Source organism: Pteronotus mesoamericanus, unplaced genomic scaffold (genome assembly GCF_021234165.1).
Source record: "Pteronotus mesoamericanus isolate MK-2021 breed Mesoamerican mustached bat unplaced genomic scaffold, CSHL_Meso_final contig_32, whole genome shotgun sequence".
Classification (NCBI taxonomy): domain Eukaryota; kingdom Metazoa; phylum Chordata; class Mammalia; order Chiroptera; family Mormoopidae; genus Pteronotus; species Pteronotus mesoamericanus.
Window position 1 is genome coordinate 1,288,958 of NW_026555134.1, and position 19,181 is coordinate 1,308,138.

General features: G+C 48.5%; 2 protein-coding genes across 4 annotated transcripts in view; one reads left to right on the top strand and one right to left on the bottom strand.

The window, feature by feature from the left end:
• The first annotated feature begins 462 nt into the window (after positions 1 to 462).
• On the top strand, positions 463 to 13,435 carry PNOC (prepronociceptin). 2 transcript variants are annotated; one of them, XM_054575920.1, is made up of 3 exons: positions 463 to 610; positions 9,941 to 10,331; positions 13,218 to 13,435. In XM_054575920.1, exons 1-3 carry the CDS (start codon positions 485 to 487, stop codon positions 13,301 to 13,303), a joined length of 603 nt encoding a protein of 200 aa, XP_054431895.1. In that variant the 5' UTR covers positions 463 to 484; the 3' UTR covers positions 13,304 to 13,435. The 2 variants fall into 2 exon arrangements, with proteins under 2 accessions (XP_054431895.1, XP_054431896.1); XM_054575921.1 differs by having other exon boundaries at positions 9,941 to 10,389; positions 13,218 to 13,349.
• Positions 13,436 to 15,292: 1,857 nt separating this feature from the next.
• Positions 15,293 to 19,181, bottom strand: part of ZNF395 (zinc finger protein 395) — a 40,484-nt gene continuing 36,595 nt past the window's right edge. For both annotated transcript variants that reach the window (XM_054576012.1, XM_054576011.1), the window contains 2 exons: positions 18,819 to 18,922; positions 15,293 to 18,545 (listed from right to left, as the gene is read on the bottom strand). In XM_054576012.1, the coding sequence (XP_054431987.1) occupies positions 18,434 to 18,545; positions 18,819 to 18,922 (216 nt within the window). In that variant the 3' untranslated portion in view covers positions 15,293 to 18,433. The remainder of the gene's footprint in view (positions 18,546 to 18,818; positions 18,923 to 19,181) is intronic.

Genomic DNA, 19,181 nt, shown 5'->3' on the forward strand with positions numbered 1-19,181 from the left:
TTTTTCAGCTCCATTATAATCTTATAGAACCACCATCATAGCTGTGGCCCATTGTTGACTGAAACATCGTTATGTGGCACGTGACTATGCTCCCCTTTCATAGCTATGAAAACTGAGCTGTGGAGAGGTTGTCTTAAGGTCACACACAGCTAAGCTGCAAAGGGAAGCCGTTGGCTCCCTGAAAGTGCTCACGCACATGGAGGTCAACTGGGTGGCTGGAACCCAGCGGTCCTCTCCCCACAGCCCGGGCAGCAGCCCCGGCAGGAACATCAGGCCTGGCCGGCAGGAGCGGACGCCCTGTGCCCATGTCCATCCCCTCCCTACAGGGAGGTGAATCTCAGGCCCTGGCACTGTCCCCTCTGAAGTGTCTTTCCTGCTTCCCATGTGTGAGGGTCCTCAGCTGCTTCTGCCCCCACCGAATGGCTGTTCTAAATGATTCCCATCTTCCCTTGTGTTTCAGCATCCTGCCTGCTGCTCCTGCACCATGAAAACCCTGCTTTGTGACCTCCTGCTGCTCAGCCTCTTCTCCAGCGCGTCAGGCAGCTGTCAGAAGGACTGTCTGACCTGCAGAGAGAAGCTGCGCCCGGCCCTGGACAGCTTCAGCCTGGAGGTAGGTCTAGGAGTGTGGCTCCTCCCCCCCATCCCGCCTCCTCCTGAGCAGACCCAGGAGAAGCTGAGGCCTGGCCCGAGGCCAGCCCTGTCGGCTTTCCACTTTACTGCCTTCAGAGAAAGGCCTGCCCGTGCTGCCATTTTGTTCCTGTATTAAAACAGTGCATACACCTTTTAGAGAGTCTGGCAAATGAGAGAAGTTCAAAAAGAGAAAATTAAAATCACATTTAATCCCACCAGTCAGAGGAAGAATCCTAGTGTTTTCACTTGCTATGTTATACCAGGATGAGTTTCCCGTGTTATTGAACATTAAGTTATTTCTCTGTGAATACAGTATAATGTTTTAACCATCCCCTCTCCAGTTGAACGTGTATGCTCTGCTTCATTTTTGATATTACCAATAACTCCACAGTGAACACCTCAAATGCTCTCCCATGTTTTAAATTTTGAATTTGAAATGCAAATCCAACATGAAATTTCTTTATATTAAATAAGCTGCTTTCTCCAGGGCTTCTATTTCCATCTAAATAGTTACTCCTCTCCTATTAAACCCAAAGTAACTCAATTATTTTTTTTCCTTGTAACATAAGCTCCATTGAAAATATGCCTTGTTTCAAACCCCTCAACCTTTAAAATCAACCAAAAGTAACTACTACCCTTAGGCAAGTGTATGAATGTAGAAACCAAGTGCTCCAGTGGCACAGGCACTAGTGACGAGCAGACACAGCCCCAGCAGGCCAAAGACCCAGCTCTTCCCACCCCGGCTCACAGGGTTTCCAAGCCTGTCTTCCAAACAGTAATAGCTACTGCATCACAAAAGCATTCCTAGATAACCTGCTCAAAGTTCATCTGGGCCCACCACGCTTTTTCTAAGACAAGGGATCCCAAGGTGAGCAGATGCATGGAGTTTGTAACCAGTGAGAGAAATCTCAATGGGAGAGAAAATGCCACAAACCCTCCACGAGAGAGTAATTACTGGGTGTTGGGGAGACACAGAGCAGTGGACCCCAGCCTTGTCTGGAGGGCCAGAGGGGGCTTTTGGAGGAACTGAAGTGTCTGAGGCAGGGGTGTCCAACCTTTTAGCATCTCTGGGCCACACTGGAAGAAGAGCTGGCTTGGGCCACACATTAAATACATTGCAACACAGAATCACCAAAAAAAATCTCATGTTTTAAGTAAATTTACAATTTTGTGTTAGGTCTCATTCATAGCCATTCTGGGCCTCTTGCAGACCATGGGCCGGGGTTGGACACCCCTGCTAAGGAGACTTAAAGATGAATGGAGGTGAAGAAGCAGAGAGTGGGCCCCAGGTAACAAAGGAAGGCCTCGGGGCAAGTAGGAGGGGCATATGCAAATGTCTACAGGAGGGAGGGGTGTGGCATTTAAGGAACTGAGAAAAGCTGAGTTTGGCTAGAGTTTGGCTAGAGCATGGAAGGCCCTCCTATCTTTTCTGTGCAGTCCTGAGAAGTTCAAAAAACACTTTCCCTTGGTCTTAGTAAACAGAGGAGACCACTAGTTTGCATGTAAACCAGTGAAGGAGTTGATGAAGCATTAATCTCCTAACTGCCACACTGTGAAGGTTCTCAGCCTAGACCAGCCTGAAGGTTACATGATTCCTGAATCACCAGCTTAACTGCAACCCTTTATCTCCCACTCAAAAGAGCACTAGGTCTCAACAGACGTTGACACACCCATGTCTATGGCGGCATTAGTCACAGCCTCCTGAAGGTGGGCACAGCCCAAGTGCCTATCAATAATGAATGGATTAACACACGTGTACGCACGGTGGACTATAATTCAGCCTTAAAAAGGACACGTGTAACAACATGGATGAACCTTGAGGACATTATGCTAAGCGAAAAGAGCCAGACACAAAAGGATTCTACTTATGGTGGTCAAATTCATAGAGAGGAAAAGTAGAAAAGTGGTTGCCAGGGCTGGGGGAAATGGGGAGTAGGGATTTGCTGCGTGCGGCGTTTCAGGGTGGGAAGATAGAAAAGTCCTGGCGATGGATGGAGGTGACAATGGCACAACATTGTGACTGTACTGAAGACAATGGAATGTACACTTAAAAGCGGTTAAGAGAGTAAATTTAGTGTTACGTGTATTTTACAGTAGAAGAAAACATTAGGCTCTTGACCATAAGGATAACCCAGACTCTGCTCTAATGTATTTTTTACCAGGTCAATTATTCATAGGTGATGTGATCTCCTTCTAACAAACACCACACCTGATTGTGAAACACTAAGGTGCGTTCCCACCCCCTCGGACGCCATGACCTTAGAATGCCCTGTACGGGAAGACAGCAGCCAGCAAGTACAAACTCTCTCCAGCCTCCTTTCTGCGGTCCGGGGACCTGCCTCCCATCTGGGCTCCTGCCCTTTCTCTTCTTCCTTCTGTTGCACCACTGATTTCCCTACTGGGTGATCTTCTTTCTTCCCCTCTCCACCTGCTCTTTCCTTCCCTTCGTTGTCATTTTTCTGAAAGATGGCGCCTCAGGCCCCCTTGCTGCTGTGTCACTCGTCACTCTCAGCTGCTCTCTCAGGACCACCAGTAACTCCTAAGCATGGAACCCACAGGCTGGTTGGTAGGCTCTCCACACCTTGTCCTCTTGGTGAACTTGCCCAGTGTTCTCCCCTCCTCTGACTCTTGTGTTTCTGCCTGTTGTGGGGTTCCTGGTCCTCTCCCCCGCCCCCCGCCCCGCTCCAAAACATGGTGACTACCAAGATTCTCTGCTTCTTCCCTTCATGTACTCTCTCCCTCTGAGACGCCATCCCTGTGTCCAGGCCTTAGGCTCTTCCCAGGCCGCAGGTAACTCTCAAAGGTACACCCCACACCTGGTCTCTGCTGGGCTCCAATCACTTGCCACATTTTCTGGAAGTCCCGCCTTCCTTTCCCTGCCTTCCCCTGGCTCCAGGAACTGGCCCTCCCATCTTAAACATGCCTCTCCCTGCTTTTGTGCTTCAAAACTCTGATGGAGCCCTGGCTGGGTGGGTCAGTTGGTTGGAGCATCGACCCATGCACCAGGGTTTTTGGGTTTGATTCCAGGTCAGGACACACACCTAGGTTGCGTTCAATCCCCGGTTGGGGCACATGAAGGAGGCAACCGATAGATGTTTCTTACATCCATGTTTCTCTCTCTCTCTCTCTCTCTCTCTCTCTCTCTCTCTCTCTCTCTCTCTCTTCCCTTTCCTCTCTAAGTCCATGGATATGACCTCTGGTGAGGATTTTTTAAAAAGCAAACTCTGATTAAGTTTCACCTCTTATGAGAACACTTTGCTGATTCTTCACTGGCCCACAGTAGAGCCAGCTGCTTCCTCCCTTGTGCTCTGAAGTTATTTGCAAGTCTATCTCTCACCATAGATGTGAGCTTTCTTCGCTGGTGGCTCTGGGGATGCCACACATAGCCCAGCATGTGGCCCAGTGCATTCCTCAATACACATGTCCCATGGAAATTGTAAAACTGTAAGACCTTCAGTCTCCTAATAGGTGCATCCACTACAGATGCTGCAGTTTTTACATTGTTGTCTTTCAACACCAATGAAGAATTTAGAGCATGTTTCCATGTCTCTGTAGCATCTTAAATTTTTGGGGTGCTTTCTATCTTCATTACATGAAAACCCTTAGTAATTGATTTGTAGTAGGAGCCTCTTCTATGTTTTTCTCTTGCACTATTCTGCTGGCCTGCCACAGTCAGCCCTCAGATATTCTAGCAGAACCTCCTAAAGCAAATGGCCCCCAAATATGTCTTGGTCAGAAGTGGTTTGATTCTTTACTGACAGAAACCTGACAACCTAAATGAGCCTCTTCTTCTCCTTCGAATGGGCTCGTGTGCCTGTTCCCCAGTCTGTGGTCTCAGACATGGCCCTTTGCTCAGTTTCCCCACATGTGCAGCTTCACAGATCAATTTGGCATCAGTCTGAGACTTTCCAGATGCTCCCCCACACTCTGGCTTAATATAGCAATGTCATCAGTGTGGGCTGTGAAAATGCATCCAGCTCACTTAATAGACTATTAACCCATCTCTGGAAAGAGGCTGGTGGGCACCGCAGACCAGACGGTTCGGCATTGAGCTCCGATGCCCATCTGGTGCTACAAATGCTGTTGTGAATTTGGGTTCCCCACATTTGCCAAAAACCTTCTCCTAAATCATGAGTTGAGATGATTTTGTTAGTACCTAATTCATCTAACAATATGACAAGTCTTGGTAAGGGCTATGCATCTGGTTTGATCCTAGAATTCCATTTTCTCTGATTGACACAAACAATCTAATTACCATCTGGGTTTAGAAACCCCAGGGACTTGCAGAAGATCTAATAGCCTTTAGGTTTAACAACTTCCACCTTTTCCTGTAAATGGAAGGTACAAGAACAATTCCACATGCATTTGGGGCTGTGAGGACTGGACCAGGTGGGCCCCAAGACCCATTTCAATGTTAAAATTCTACACTCCTGCTGGCTTTTCAAGTGCTACCCACGCTTTCCTGCTTTCCCCTCCACTCTGCGGAGTACGGTTTCTCAGACTCTGAGACTCCACTGAGGGAAGTTAAGGCTGGATAACCATTTGCTGGGGGCAGAGGGGGCTGTCCTGTGTGCTGCGGGATGGTTAGCAGCACCCCTGGGCTCTACCCACAGATAACAATAGCGTCCCCCGCTACCCATCCTCCATGTGACAACTAAAAATATCTCCAGGAATTGCCACATGTCCCTGGGAGGGGCAGAGGGCAAAACCTCCTGCAGTTGAGGCCCATGACCCAAGGGGATTATGATCTGAAAGAACATGTTACAAATTGATTCTATTTGCTTTTCTTCAAAGTGTTTTGGGAGCAGGTTAAGGACAGACCCACATGAGCCTATCTCTGATGGAAGCTCTGACCCCCATCTTCCCTGATGGCTTCTCCCTCCTCAGGTCCAGCCTTCTAAGGTCCAGCAATCACCTGGAGTGCTTGCAAAAAGTGAAAATTCCTGGGCCCCACCCTCAGCTTACTGACTCAAAATCTCCAGGTCTATAAGCAAAGCATTTGCATCCTAACAAACCCAAGTAGCAATTCTTACAGAACACTCAAGTTTGCAGATACCATTGTTCCAACATCCACCCTCCTCTCTGTGGAAGTTGCCTCTCTTTCTTTCACACCCAGAGGCATTGTGGCATGAAAGAAGTTTCTCTAGGTATCTACGCTGAGTTGGCGCTGACCATGTCTTACTTCTGCCAGCTTCTCTAAAGAAAAGCTAATGGAAAACACATGCTCAAAAAACCATGGCTTGAGTATCAGTAGGTGCCAACATCGCCACCTCTGGCTAGCATGTGGGCTTGGCAAAATGTGCTCCTTGGACTCCTTCCCAGTGAAGGAGAGTGGCATTCCTAACGGATTCTGTCTTTCTCCTTTCTGGTTGAACAATTTGAAAATAAGCCATTTTCCCATCAGAACTTTACCTTTTGGTCTCATAGGATCCTATTCTCCCTTTCATTTCTATCAATTCATATTGCAAGCACACCGCTGAGTAGGAGAAGTCCTGGAATGGGACTCGAGATATATGTCCTCGTTCAGGTTATACTGTTATCTAACAGTGCAGTTTTGGACACATTACTGAATCTTATTGTAACTTGTGAACATGGACAACATCAGTGGTTTCCAAACCTTCGCAAACTTCAGAATTACCTAAATTCAAGCCCCGGTTCTATTCCTCAGGAATTTAACTGGGTTTTGAAATTCAGCAGTTTTTCAAGTTCTGTTGATGAATGGATTCACACCCGGGTGTGGGACTTATTGGACCAGGTGCTGCTGAGGGTTCCTCCTGGAGATAGCCTTCTATGCAATGCTTCGCTGATGTACAAGAAGGGTTGGGACCACTTCCCAGTGTGGCCACTGGGTGACTTCACCTGCAGATCCCCTCCTTTCTCCTATTGTCTCTTTCCATCTCTCAACCTCACTAGGGGCTCCACTTTGTATCCCAGATATTAGATGCCTGAAAGCACACAGGCTCTCCCTACGGCACAGCTTACACAGGAAGAGGTCCCGACCCTGGATTCTATGGTAGGCTTTGGAAGGTCAATGAACCTTCTAAAATTTTATGCAAATTCGACATGAGTGTGCATTTATATGGTGAAAGGATGAGTTCATAGATTTCATTAGACTCTCAAAAGTCCATGACCCAAAAAAGGTTAGGAACTCTGATCTACTGCAACACACAAGTAATGAGGTAAACAAAGAGTTGCAACAGAGTGACAAAATACTCTTATCAGAAGCCTACACTAAATGCTGGGGTTCCAATTCTGGTTGCTACCAGCTGCAACTCCTGGCCTTCCAGTGACTCTCTTTCTTGTCTTTTTTCTTTTCTTTTCTTTTATATTTTTTTTTCCTTTTTCATGCTTAGCTAAACATAAAGAGGCTTATTGATTAATTCAGTTCAGGGCAATAAACCTCTAGTGAAACCCTACCATTTACTAGATGGAAAAGACTCCTTAAAGGATTCAAACATGAGTAAGATAGTGTCCCCAATGAGTCATATTCTGCCTTGTAATATATTGCAATAATATTAAGCATTCAAGTTTCCACAAGAGCAATACCAAGTTCTGTGGAAGCACCGAGGCAGAAGAGGGCAATTCTGGCCAGGGAGCCAGAAGAAGGTGTCATAGAGCAGTGGCACCAGAGCCTGGCTGGCCACAGAGATGGACGGAGAGAGATCATTCCATCAGAGGGAACAGACTGAGAAAAGGCATGGAAGTTGGGGCTGGGGAGAGGAGCTTGAGCCTAGGTGAGGCACTAGGAACTGCCCCATAAGCCAAAAGATGGACTGGGACCAGACAGCGAGGGGGCTTGAATGCTCTGCTCAGGAGTTTGAAGTTATATTTATGGACAAAGAGAAAATATTGGACAATTGTGGACAGGCAATGATGTGATTTGATCCCTGCTCCAGGAAGACTGTTTCGCCAGCGGTAGGAAATGGATCAGAGCAGTAAAGATCAGAGATGGCGAACTCGGTTAGGAAGCCACTGCACCTGAAGAGGCCCTTAGGGAGAAGGAATGAGAGGGAGGACAAACCTATATACTGATCAGATGGGGCAATGGGGTTTGTGAGAAGGGAGACACTGAAGATATGCCCAGGGTTCTAAACCTGAGTGAACTGGAGGTGGGAGGGGTGGGCGGTTAGGTGCCATTCGGAGAGGCACAAGTACACTGAGAGACCAAACGGCAACAAAAGGCAGTAACGGTCAGAGGTGGCAAAAACATGTGGAAGAAGTAGGATTGAAGAAGCTTTTAGGGTTCGGTGGGATGGCCTGTGACGTGTGTCATCTAAGCTGCCTGCACATCTCATTCCTTGGCTAGGGATCATGTTGGAAACCTTTGCCCACAGAGGTATCAGCGCCACTCTGAGCACCTGGGTGAGTGTTTTTGCTCCCCAGATATGGACAACAGGGCACAGCCAGCAGTATCCTGATATCCCGCACCTGCTCAAACAGGTGCCCTGCAAGTCAGGCAAGAGCTCCAAGTTTTGATGAAAAGCTCTATAGCCTCCTGCAGACCATGATGGCGAGGTCACAGGGAAGTGAGATTTCCATCTGGCTAAGGCCAGAGACACAGAGAGAATTTGGGCTGAAGCCAAAACAGCAAATAAGAAGCAAAGTTGGAGGCAGAGGTTTCCAGGAGACCCAATGGGAGACAGGAACATGGAAGAGTGTGGGCAAGGCCAGGACCTGTTGGGAGGAGTCGGGGAAACATCCTGGTTAGGCTGCTGATCCAGGTGAGAAGTGGAGACACCTGGAGAAGCAGGGCAGCACTAGAAGATTCCAGGAGCCCAGTGGGTCTACTGGATTATATCTGATGGTCCCTCTTCCCCACCTAGAACCCCAACATGCCTACATTCCAAAGGACTTTAACCTTCATTTTTATAAATGATGCACAGATAGTGATGACTGAGGTGGAGCAGGGTTCTGGTCCCGCAGAGACGCTCCGGGTCATCACGGATGGGGAAATAAGACTAAGCCGTTCCAGACACTTTTCTCAGTCTGCTAGGGAAAGGGGGTGGCAATTCCCTCTAGTGGACAATGTCCTGAGCCCCTGTGTCCAATGACTTTTATTGAAAGGATTATCAGTGGGGGCTAGGTAGTAGGAATGTACAGGTGATCTCATTACATCAGTATGTTAATGTTTACAGAGAATAGATGATGTTTTGACAAAAACAAATGGCAGGAACACACTGATTTACATGGGTCAAAGACGGGATGAGTAAACATAAGAGCGCCAAATGGTTTAAGGTCAAAGTCTGTGAATAATGTAAATTTCCTTCCCAGCATGAGCTGGTCATCATAGCTTTTGCGGGAAAAACAAAACAAGCTTCAAAGAGTGTAATTTACTTCTAGGCCTGATTTCCCCCGGGGCAACTGCCTGATCCAGTTTAGAGCTGTCTCTAGTATTGTTTCAATACTGAGCCAGGCAGGAGGAGCAGAGCAGCCAAGAGATAAGGAGACTTCTTTCAGACAGAATGAAGACTCTGGCCATATCAAAGTCAAAGGGTGAGGGTCTTTTGCCCTTTCTCTGTATCCCCCAACTCTTTCCCTGATGGCCCCGATATGACTGTGTCTATCTTAGGTTGCCCCTGCCATTGAGGGGCCTTACCTGTCACTGACTAACCAGCCATCCTCTGGGGCCAAGCAGGGTGATGTGAAGGAGGCAGGGGCATAAGTTTTGTCTGCTCAGTGGCCTATTTTCCCAAGGCCTCCTTGCTCAGCTCCAGGCTTAGGGCCCTCTCGCCTGTCGGTGAGGCTACAGTTCCTGAAACCAGACGGGATGGTTCCCAACAGGTGACAAGTTGAGGAGGGTTGAAAAATTAGTATAGGATTGATCTTTTCCTGATGACCTTAAATTAGCAAGGCAGATTGAACTATGTACTTTGGCAATCCCAGTTTCTGAAGCCAACCTGACCTCCCCTGATCCTGATAAAAGAACAAAACTAAATTCTTCTTTATGGGTGTCCCTCGTGAGCTAAGTTTGGCTCTAGAAACCTGACTAAGTCTATAATGGGGTACAGTTTTAGTGCATACATTCTGCATTAACTAGCTGCGTCACCTGGGATAAGGTAAACTCACATCTCTGAGCCCTAAGTTTCTGCACCTGTGAAATGATGGCGCTGGGCCAGATAGTTTTTTCTTTCTTTCCCACTTTGAAATTCTATGAACCTAAGGAATTACCTGTAAAACTGTTGTACAGTACTTAGTTAGGAGTTGTTCAGAAGTACTTGCATTGGTACAGAGGGACTTTCTCTCCTCCTTGCCTTGGATTAATAGATGTCCCCCTCGTCTTTCTCCCTTCCTCCTACCTCTGTCTTTGCAGATATGTATCTTCGAGTGTGAAGGAAAGGTCTTGTCCAGCCCTCTCTGGACCCCGTGCACCAAGGTCATGGCCAGGGGCTCCTGGCAGCTCAGTCCTGCAGACCCAGAGCACTTGGCATCTGCTCTTTACCAGCCAAAAGCCTCCGAGACACATTTGAAGCGAATGCCCCGTGTCCGGAGCCTATTCCAAGAGCAGAAAGAGACAGAGCCAGGCATGGATGAGGTTGGAGAGAAGGAGCAGAAGCAGCTGCAGAAGAGGTTTGGGGGCTTCACTGGGGCCCGGAAGTCGGCCCGGAAGCTGGCCAACCAGAAGCGGTTCAGTGAGTTTATGAGGCAGTACCTGGTCCTGAGCATGCAGTCCAGCCAGCGCCGGCGCACCCTGCACCAGAATGGTAATGTGTAGCCGGAAGGGGAGCCCCTCCCAGCTGCACCGTCCACTTCAACCCATGAGTGAGTTGGGCAGGAATGAGCTGGGGGCAAGAAGAAACCTCCTGTATCTGTCTTAGCACATTAGCCCACAAACGCACACACCCCACTCCGCAAGGTACTCAGCTCCTGGGAGGCCTAGGAGGGAGGTAAATTCATCCCCCTGCCTCCCGCGCATGCCTTTTCTAGGGAGCAAAGATTTTTTTAGGATTGCTCCTTAAGGCTTACTACTGCCATTTAGAGACTGGTTACCATGGGGATAACAGTAGTAGGTTAAGATAACTAATTCCTCTGTAGCTCTCCAGGAGCTTAGTTACTATGGGGACAGTTAAGTGGACCAATCCTCCTATTCAGTTGCCATGGCAACAGTTCAGCTCACCTTCCCTCTAAGATTTTATCTCTAAGACCCAATAGCTGGACCTACCCTTAGCCATTAGCAAAGAGTCTGATTTTGGTGGCTGTGATAGTGCTGTTTCACCTTCAAAAACAGCTTAGCTATCCCCTTCCTCTCCCCCACTATATCCCACAGTGACTGGATTCCATGGAAACCATGAAACTTTCCCCCTCTCCCCCAGTCAAGGAGTTCTTGTTGGGACCAGGAGCTAGATTTTCTTCCTTCGTTATTCCACTCATCATGTGCCCATCCCACCACCTGGCCCCATGGCTTGAATCTTTGTGGTTGGCGGCATCGCCACTGAGCTTTGGGAATTTGGCCCAACTGATCCAGCAGCTCTTAGAATAGGGACTAGGGGATCATCATCTTTCCTGACTTTTCGCTTCTTTTCAGAGCCATTTTTGGTTTGTTTTTGTTGGTTTGTGTGCTTGCCCTTATTCCTTTCTCCCTTCTGGTCTGTTCTTACTCCCACAGACATGCTTATACATGTACCTATAATATTTACATGTCACATAAAAAACCATCAAAGACCCGAATTTATTGCCCAGTCATTACAAATTCAACTTTCCTCAGCCCATCAACCTATGCATAATGCTGAGTGGCACAGAGAACTAGCATAGTGGAACTTCCTGAACATCTCAGAAAATCCATTAAGCCCCTGTGCCTTAATTCACATGTGGGCATACGACTCCCTATAGAGTCTCACACTTCTATTTAAACAGTCAAGAAACATGCCCTAACAGAAAGAACTAATCATTGGTCAAAAACATTTCCAAAACATTACCCAAGTGGGGCTTTACCCTGACTCTGGGGCATAAAAGAAAAGGCCTGCATGTGCTGCTTTATTTTGTGATGTTAAAGGTAGCCAGATCATTAATAATCTTCCTTCAAAGTATATTAGTACTTGTGTTAATCATTGGCACTTACGCTTCTGCAGGGAGGCAGCCCACTCAGCTCTTTGCAGGTAAGCCAGTTTGTTTGCCAGAGGCCCATGACCAAATATGGATACACGTCTTAGGTTGTGAGAAGGCCGCTGTGTTTATTTTAGCAGAATAACTAATCTCTGAAGGTCCTGAATTAACCTACACTGTTTTTGAAGTCACTCTTGGGTCCTTAACAAGCATTCTATTTCTTTCTAAGCCATATCTGCGCAGTATGTAACAGTAAATCCTTTAGAAGTAGCACAGAGTGAATTCTTTCAAATCTTAAAGACATTCTTCTGTGAAGTGGCTCTTAAGAGACACTAAAGCTCCTGTCTAATTCTAAAGTACAACCATCTCTTTACCAAAAGACAGTTTAAAATCAGTCACATTAGCAGGAATCAATTTATTATTTAAAAAAAAATAACTATTTGAGCCCCTATTCGGGCAATTGGTTTTTCTCATTTTCTATTAAGCTTCCAGCTGAGAGGCGCTGAAACAAAACTGGTAACTAGCTTCTGTCCACTGCTTTGCTCAGGAGGTAAACTTCTTGATGGGAACACTAGAAACATTAACCAGCTCATTTGGGTTTTATTGATTGTTCTCTTTCCCCTTCTGCAACTGCCTCTCTATTTCTTTTTCCACACATTCATGGTTGCTGAGTTCCAAGATGGATGTGTATTTACGAGTCCTTCACAGGCAGCTTAAACCTTGCCTCTCTTCACTTAACACACCCCAACTAGACCTACACACGCTTGAGATTTCTCCACCTTGGGGACTCCAGTTGCCAGTGACAACCTATACTGATAAGGCTGGAGGAAACCGCTCCGTCTAACACTGGAACGGGCTGAAGACCCTAAAGACCCCTGATGAGAAAGTGTAATAATGAGTTAGGAAGGAGGGCCATTGGGGTGCAGGGCCAGTCCTAGGCAGAACGATGGGAAAGACACAACCAGTTTGGGCATCAACCATCCCTGACCTGCCCCTATACTGTCTGCCACCCTGAGGCGTCGATCCTCTTAGACAGCGGCAAGTGAGCGTGTTCCTTCATGGTGAGGAATTAGGTAAATCAGGCTTCAAGAGCACCGTAAATGAGGGTATAATTAAGAGAACCATGAATGAGAATATAACTTAGCCTCAAGAAATAAATTACTACACATGGGTTCCACAGAGCACCATGGATAAGAGAGCTGTTTCTGGGCAGGGCATCTATCCTGTGCCTTCCAAGTCCCAACCCATATGCCTCCCCTTTATTCTGTTATACCAGGGGTATAACCGTCTACTACATAATAGGTCTATGTATTACATAGGTCTAATATCTATATATAGATCATATATATATGGTGTTAGAGGGAGTTATACATATATATACGGTGTGTAGAGGGAGTTAGGGAACCCCTCTTGCTGCTTTAGGGATTGGTTATTCGATAGGTAGCTTTTCTTTGCCTCCTTTGCATTACTCAGTCACTAGGGCGGATAGGACTGAAGGGCTAGTAAAACGATCTGGTTTGCCATTATCATCATTTCTGTCTCCCCAGGTGTCCGGGTGATCCCCAAAACAGCATGTCTCCAGCCCCAGACCTGCCGGCTGGGCATCCGGATCCCTTCCTTCCCACGGCACTGAGCCAGGCTTTGCCCCGAGGTCTCCACCCCCAGGGCGCAGAATCTCCCTGTCTGGTTGTCTTCTCTCCCCCTTCGCCCGCCCCCATGGCATGTTTCATGACAACCCAGTTGCTACATCAGAGTGTATTTTTGTAATTCCTCCAGCAAACATTGTAATGGCCCCATCTTTCCTTCTCATCCACCTCTTCCCACTTCTAGGGGTGGGTCAAAGGAACAGGACATCAAGCCTGGGGTTTTGACTTGTCACTGCCATAACTTGTTTGTAAAAGAGTTGTTCTTTTTGACTGATTGTTTTAAACAGATATTTCTCCATTAAACTTCTATTGAGCAAATGGTTAATAAATTGGTTGGCTGTTTTTAAGTGAAGTCACTGAGAAGCACAGACTCCAAACACTCCCATCAGAACTGCCTCTCTTGGGAGGCAGAGGCATAAAGCACATGGCTCTGCTTTATGTAAAGTGTGACAGGCAAGATATGTGAGCATAAACACCCGACCGTGCCACGTCCCAGATGCAAGTGGGTGGATGGACGGGCGGGACAGAGGGGCCGAGGTTCTCAGAAACTCCCTTCGCACCTCAACGTCACCAACAGGCAAGTTGTTGGGTCCGGCGCCCTGCTTCTGACTCAGTAAAGAGGTGCATTTTTAACAAGTTCTGAGAGATGCAGGTCCTGCTGCTCTGGGACCACTGGCCTCAGATGAGAGGCAAGGAAGGGGCAGAGCTTCAATGAACCTGCTGGTGTCATTTTTTTCTCCAGTTTAACATGAAACATGTCAAGGTGCTGTCAAGAGTCCAGACATCTGGTGCACTCAGACGGACTGAGGACAAATGTCTGCCACATAAGGGAGGAGGAGGCGCCCTGTTGAGGAGGCGCAGAGCCCAGGGAGGGAGTTAGTGGAACCCCTGAGCTGGAGCTCTCAGGAGGGAAGCACGGCCGTTCACACTGTGCAGGAAGGGCCACGAGAGGCAGCAGCCCAACTCTTCTCCCCTTCGCCCCTCACACTCCAGCCTGGTGTCTTCTGTTGGCCAACCAGAAACCAGAAAGTTAGGAGGTCCACAGAGGCAGCCATCGCGGTGAGCCCAGCAGGGCCCCGCGCTGCAGATGAAGAATGTCCAGCTCAAAGGCAGGGGACTGATCGCGGGGGCTTGGGCAAGCAGCAGTGAAGCGGCAGATTCTAACTGGGTCTTGTTTCGAGAGATGGGGTAGGCAGGGACAAAGGGAAGGTGGAAAAAAGTCCTCTGCCCCATCCCAAGGTAAGGAAAAAGGTTGTAGGGCAACCTACCACACCAGCGTCAAGGGCTTCTGGGCTTGACCAACCAGAATCAAGTTCCTGGGTCTTCTCAGAGCGGATCACCCTCACCGTCAGGCCCTGTTCAGGGTCCCTAGAACGCGCTGCTCCTCAGGGCCCCAGTGCTGCAGGGGTCCCAGAGCTTTCTGCTCCCAGCACCCTCCCCACCAAGGCCAGCTTGAGCTGGCCATTTGGGCCACCACTGTACATGAATCGATGAATTCAGGGAGTGGCCCATGTTGTTCTCTAGGGTCAGAACTTGTTCCATAAATAGAGTGTGACTTATTTTCTCCTAAGTCACTTACTAACTCACCAACAGACTCAGGAACATGGCCAAGAACGTGCTTCCCATGGTGAATACAAGCAGTACAGAAAACAGTTACTACTGCCTGGATTACAATCCCAGTGCCCTTACTCCCCAGTGTATGACCTTTGGAGTATTACTGAATCTCTGTCCTCACTCTCTTCATCTGTAAAGTGGGGATAATGACAGTAATTGCTTTGCAGGGTTATTGAGGTAATCCGTGCAAGTACTTGGCCTGGTCCCTCATGTTACCAATTGTTATAAGCAAACGACTGTGTGCGCTTTGTTCACCAGATGACATGCTATCGTTGGTTTAATACCAAAGACGATGACAATCTTATCCTTTTCAGGGGGAGGACGCAGAGGGACAGGCACACATTAAATCAGACAAGGTACCATTTTATTCCTTATAAAATATATTTCATATTGTTGTTGTAAAAACATTACATTTCACATTTAAAAAAAAAACTTTTTAACAGTAAAAATAATACTTGGAAGACAGCTGGGGGAAAAGGCGCCAATAAGACAAATTCACAGATGGGATTTGGGATTTCTCTCCCTCCCTCTCTCTCACTCGCTCTCGCTCTCTCTCTCTCTTTTTTTTTTTTTGCCCCTGGTAAAGTCAGAACCTGAGAGGACCAGAAAGTAACAGGTCAGATTTCATCAAATCAGAAATCAGAGTTTCCTAATCCAAATTAATAGTGTCCTTCAAAGAGCCAAGCTACATAAGCTCACTGTCACAACGGGGACGCTGCTCAGAAGGCTCTCTGAAATCACAGGACTGCTTTCTCCACCAAGCCCTTTCACCCACTAGGCAGTCCCTGTGCTTTGCATCTGTGACCTCGCCGGACCACAGACATTCGGGATCTTGCTCTGCCCTAAGCCTGGGTGCAGACGTAGCATCACTGAAGCTGGACCGAGCAGGCAGCACAGACTCCCAAGGCCATCCCAAGAAATATGTTGAATGAGGGCACTATCACCAGAATAAAGTTTCCCAAGACAACTGCTTTTGACAATCAGTCCTATCAGTTTCAAATGGGCATCTTACCTGCTGTCAGGTTCTGCTGCCCAGGTGGGCTGGGAAATAGGGAGAGAGAAACAGATGAAAACAACAGGCATGATCGCTGGATCAGTTCACAAACCACCCCCACCCTCCGAGAGGAAACAAACGGGGTAACCCCATGGACAGACCACATGTCAAGAACCAACACAACAGCCACGAGGCGGAGGTGAGGGGGGAGGGACGCCAGGGAGGCCACCACCACCAAAAATAAGAGCGGAACAAATGCGCACGGGGGAAGCTGCACCAAAACAAGACATTAAAAAAAATAATAATAAAACCACCTCAGTTTTTCAATTCTTTGATCAATTTCTTCCTTCTCTCTTCCTTCTCTGTCTTATGTATCAATGACATGAGCAACCTACCTCCCTTAGTGAAAATCTTTATATCCAGTTACATCTACACGATCCGAACTGAGAGAGAAAATAAAAACAGCTTTTCTAAAGACAAGACTCAGCAAGAGCTCTGATTAAGAAGGGAAGGGAAGGGAAGATACCGCCGGGCAGAGTCCCCGTGTCTCAAACACCCCCTCCCCTCCCCAAGAAGAGCTGAAAATGGGCAGTGTGGAAGGTGAGTCGGGTCAGGACAAGAAACAACCCACTATTGGCTTTTAATTCTCAGAGGGGCTGAAGGGACAGGAAGAAGAGCTCTGGGCCACCTCCTGCTGGCCTGGTTTTGAGCTTTACCAAGGGACAGATTCCACATATAATTTTTCATTAAGGTATAAAAATGTACTCCATCACCACCCAAGACACCTGTGCAGAACTGTCTTTCCCTTCTGTCACCGCACCCAGGTCCCCATCACCCTTCACAAAATCACACCCCTATTCGTAGGTGGGCAAGTTTTCTAACACCCCACCTGTCTCAGACTGAAAGGCATATGCTTCAAATAGCCAGGTATTTCCACCTGGCCCTCAACTAGAGCCAAGGGGTGGGTGCCGCTGTTCACTCCCCAGGGAGGTGGCTTGGTGGGGCTCCCCGAACCCCTGACGTTGAGAACATAGGTCCCAGGCAGCTGGGTACCGGTGGTTCAGGTCACGCAGGCCCCAAAGAATCCCCACGGTTACCCACAAGGTTCCAAAATAAACACATGCTCTCTGTGCACAGTAAGCCCCGGAGCAATGCAGGCCAGGCTCCCGAACACCAGGGGCTGAAGCGCTAGGAGCTGTGACTGCAGCCCCAGGCCCCCTCACTCTATTTCCTCAGCTCTCCCGCAAACCTCCTTCACCCTGCCTTCAGGCAAGGAGGTGTCCAGCAGGTGTCTGGGAAGGCTGCATGCATCAAAGTGACCCACCTCATCACCTGGACTGGACCAAAACTATGCAAAAGTCCAGAAGCCTCAAAGGGGCTTTGCGTTGACCGAAGAGACCAAAGAAGATCTTAATGCTCCCAAAGGGGCAGTGAGCCCATCAAACAATGAGGGACCTGTCAGCTCCTTCTGTACCAGTGGGGGCAAGCTGCCACTTACCTACCTATCCCTGCTGTCTGTCTCCTTCCCCACCAGCCCTGCCTGCAGCCTTGGGAGGGAAATGGGGAAATCCCAGTGAAACCAGAGACAAAGCAGAACCTACCACCCAAATAAAAGGGAACTTTAATCAGCTAAAGGCTTCCAAATACACCATACAAAAAGAAAACAAAGTGTTGTAGAGGTGCCATTTCCATGCCTCGGATAACAGGAGAGAGCTTCCACAGCTGCTAAAACCCTCTCGTTTTTCCCCTCCAGAAAAGAGGAAAGAAGATCAAGGTAGTGTTTTACTGCTGCGTTTCAAAAAGTGAATTCATATTAGCCTTTTGGCTCAGCTATTTGGGGACAGTCTTTAAAAACCTCTTAGTCTGGACTTTGAGAAGAAGCCGTGTGTGTGTTGGGATGCCACTCAGTGTCTGAGGGGACCCAGGTTCAAATGGTGAGAACAAGCCTTCCATTCTCCAGGACTCGGGGGAGAAGAGGGCCAACTGCAAAAGCGCCCAGATACCCCGACTCTCCCCACCCCAACCAGGCAGGTCCTGCTCTCTGAGTCACTGGCCAGAAACTTTTTTTTTTAAAGAAAAGTAAATTCCTCTTGCTCACAGTCCCTTCTGGACAAGTTGAGAAAGCAAAGAATTCACCAGCTCAGCAGGAAACAGAATGAGCTGTTCCTTCTTTTGAGGCTTACAAACTAAATCCCCTGGAGGGAGGGGATATGGGGAAGAGAGGCTAATTAATTCTTTGGTCTCCAGTTCGCTGCAGAATACCCTTGGTCAGTTTTGGCTCTCTCCTATTAGAGGGGGGAAAAATATGTTCATTTCTTTTTTTAAAAAAATAAAATGTTCCCATGAGGGAGGAGAAAAGGTTCTAAGTATTAAACCTCAGCCAACAGAGCTCAAACTCCCAGTGTCCACTCGTTATCTGTAGGTGTCTGCTGAGGGCTCACAGGTCTGCCTTTTGTCACCTGGCCGCCACCAGGGCCAGGAGCACAGAGGAGGGGCCGGTTGGACAGGTTCAGTCCAGGAAGCGCTGGCAGGCCTTCTTCCAGCGGCAGGCTGTGCACCACTGGTCCCGGTGCTCGATGCCGTACACTTTGCGGCACTTCTTAGCCTCCCCACGGGCCTTCCTGCCGAGAGAGTAATGCAGGTACAGTGACATGCGGTGGTTAGACTTGCAGAGTGGCCAGGTGTGATGCTGAGCAAACGAGCAGAGGTTGGAAGGGGCAGGAACCAATGGGGCCAGAGGACAGGGAGTCTCCCCAGCACCCAGTGCGGCCAACAGCTGGGCTCACCCCTGCCCCTCCCCAGTTCCCTGGACTAACCAGACTCAGAGTCCACACTCGCAGTGAAGAAAATGTGGACGGAAGCCAGAGGGAGGCTATGGGGGCAGACAGTCTCACCTGGTGCTGCTCTGGGCCCGGGGTGGAGAAGTGACAATCAGGTGAGATTTCACGGCAGGTGCTGGCTGCTGGGGCTCGCTGAAGCTTAGTGACCGGCTCCGGACCTGGGCATGCACAGGGAGAGGGGCTGTAAGCGCAGGCAAGTGAACATCCCTCGGGGCAGGCGGCCACAGCTGCGGAGCCCCTCCTCATACCAAGAGGCCAAGGGGCCTTTTCTGGAAGGATAATCCAGGCAGAGATGACCAGGGCCAGGTAGAGAGGGGAGGCTGGAGGGTGAGGGGCAAGCCTTTAAGTCACCCTCAGGATCAAGGAGGGCCACAGGCGGGCCAGGGAGTCACTTGACCTGGCCGCTACAGGGACTGC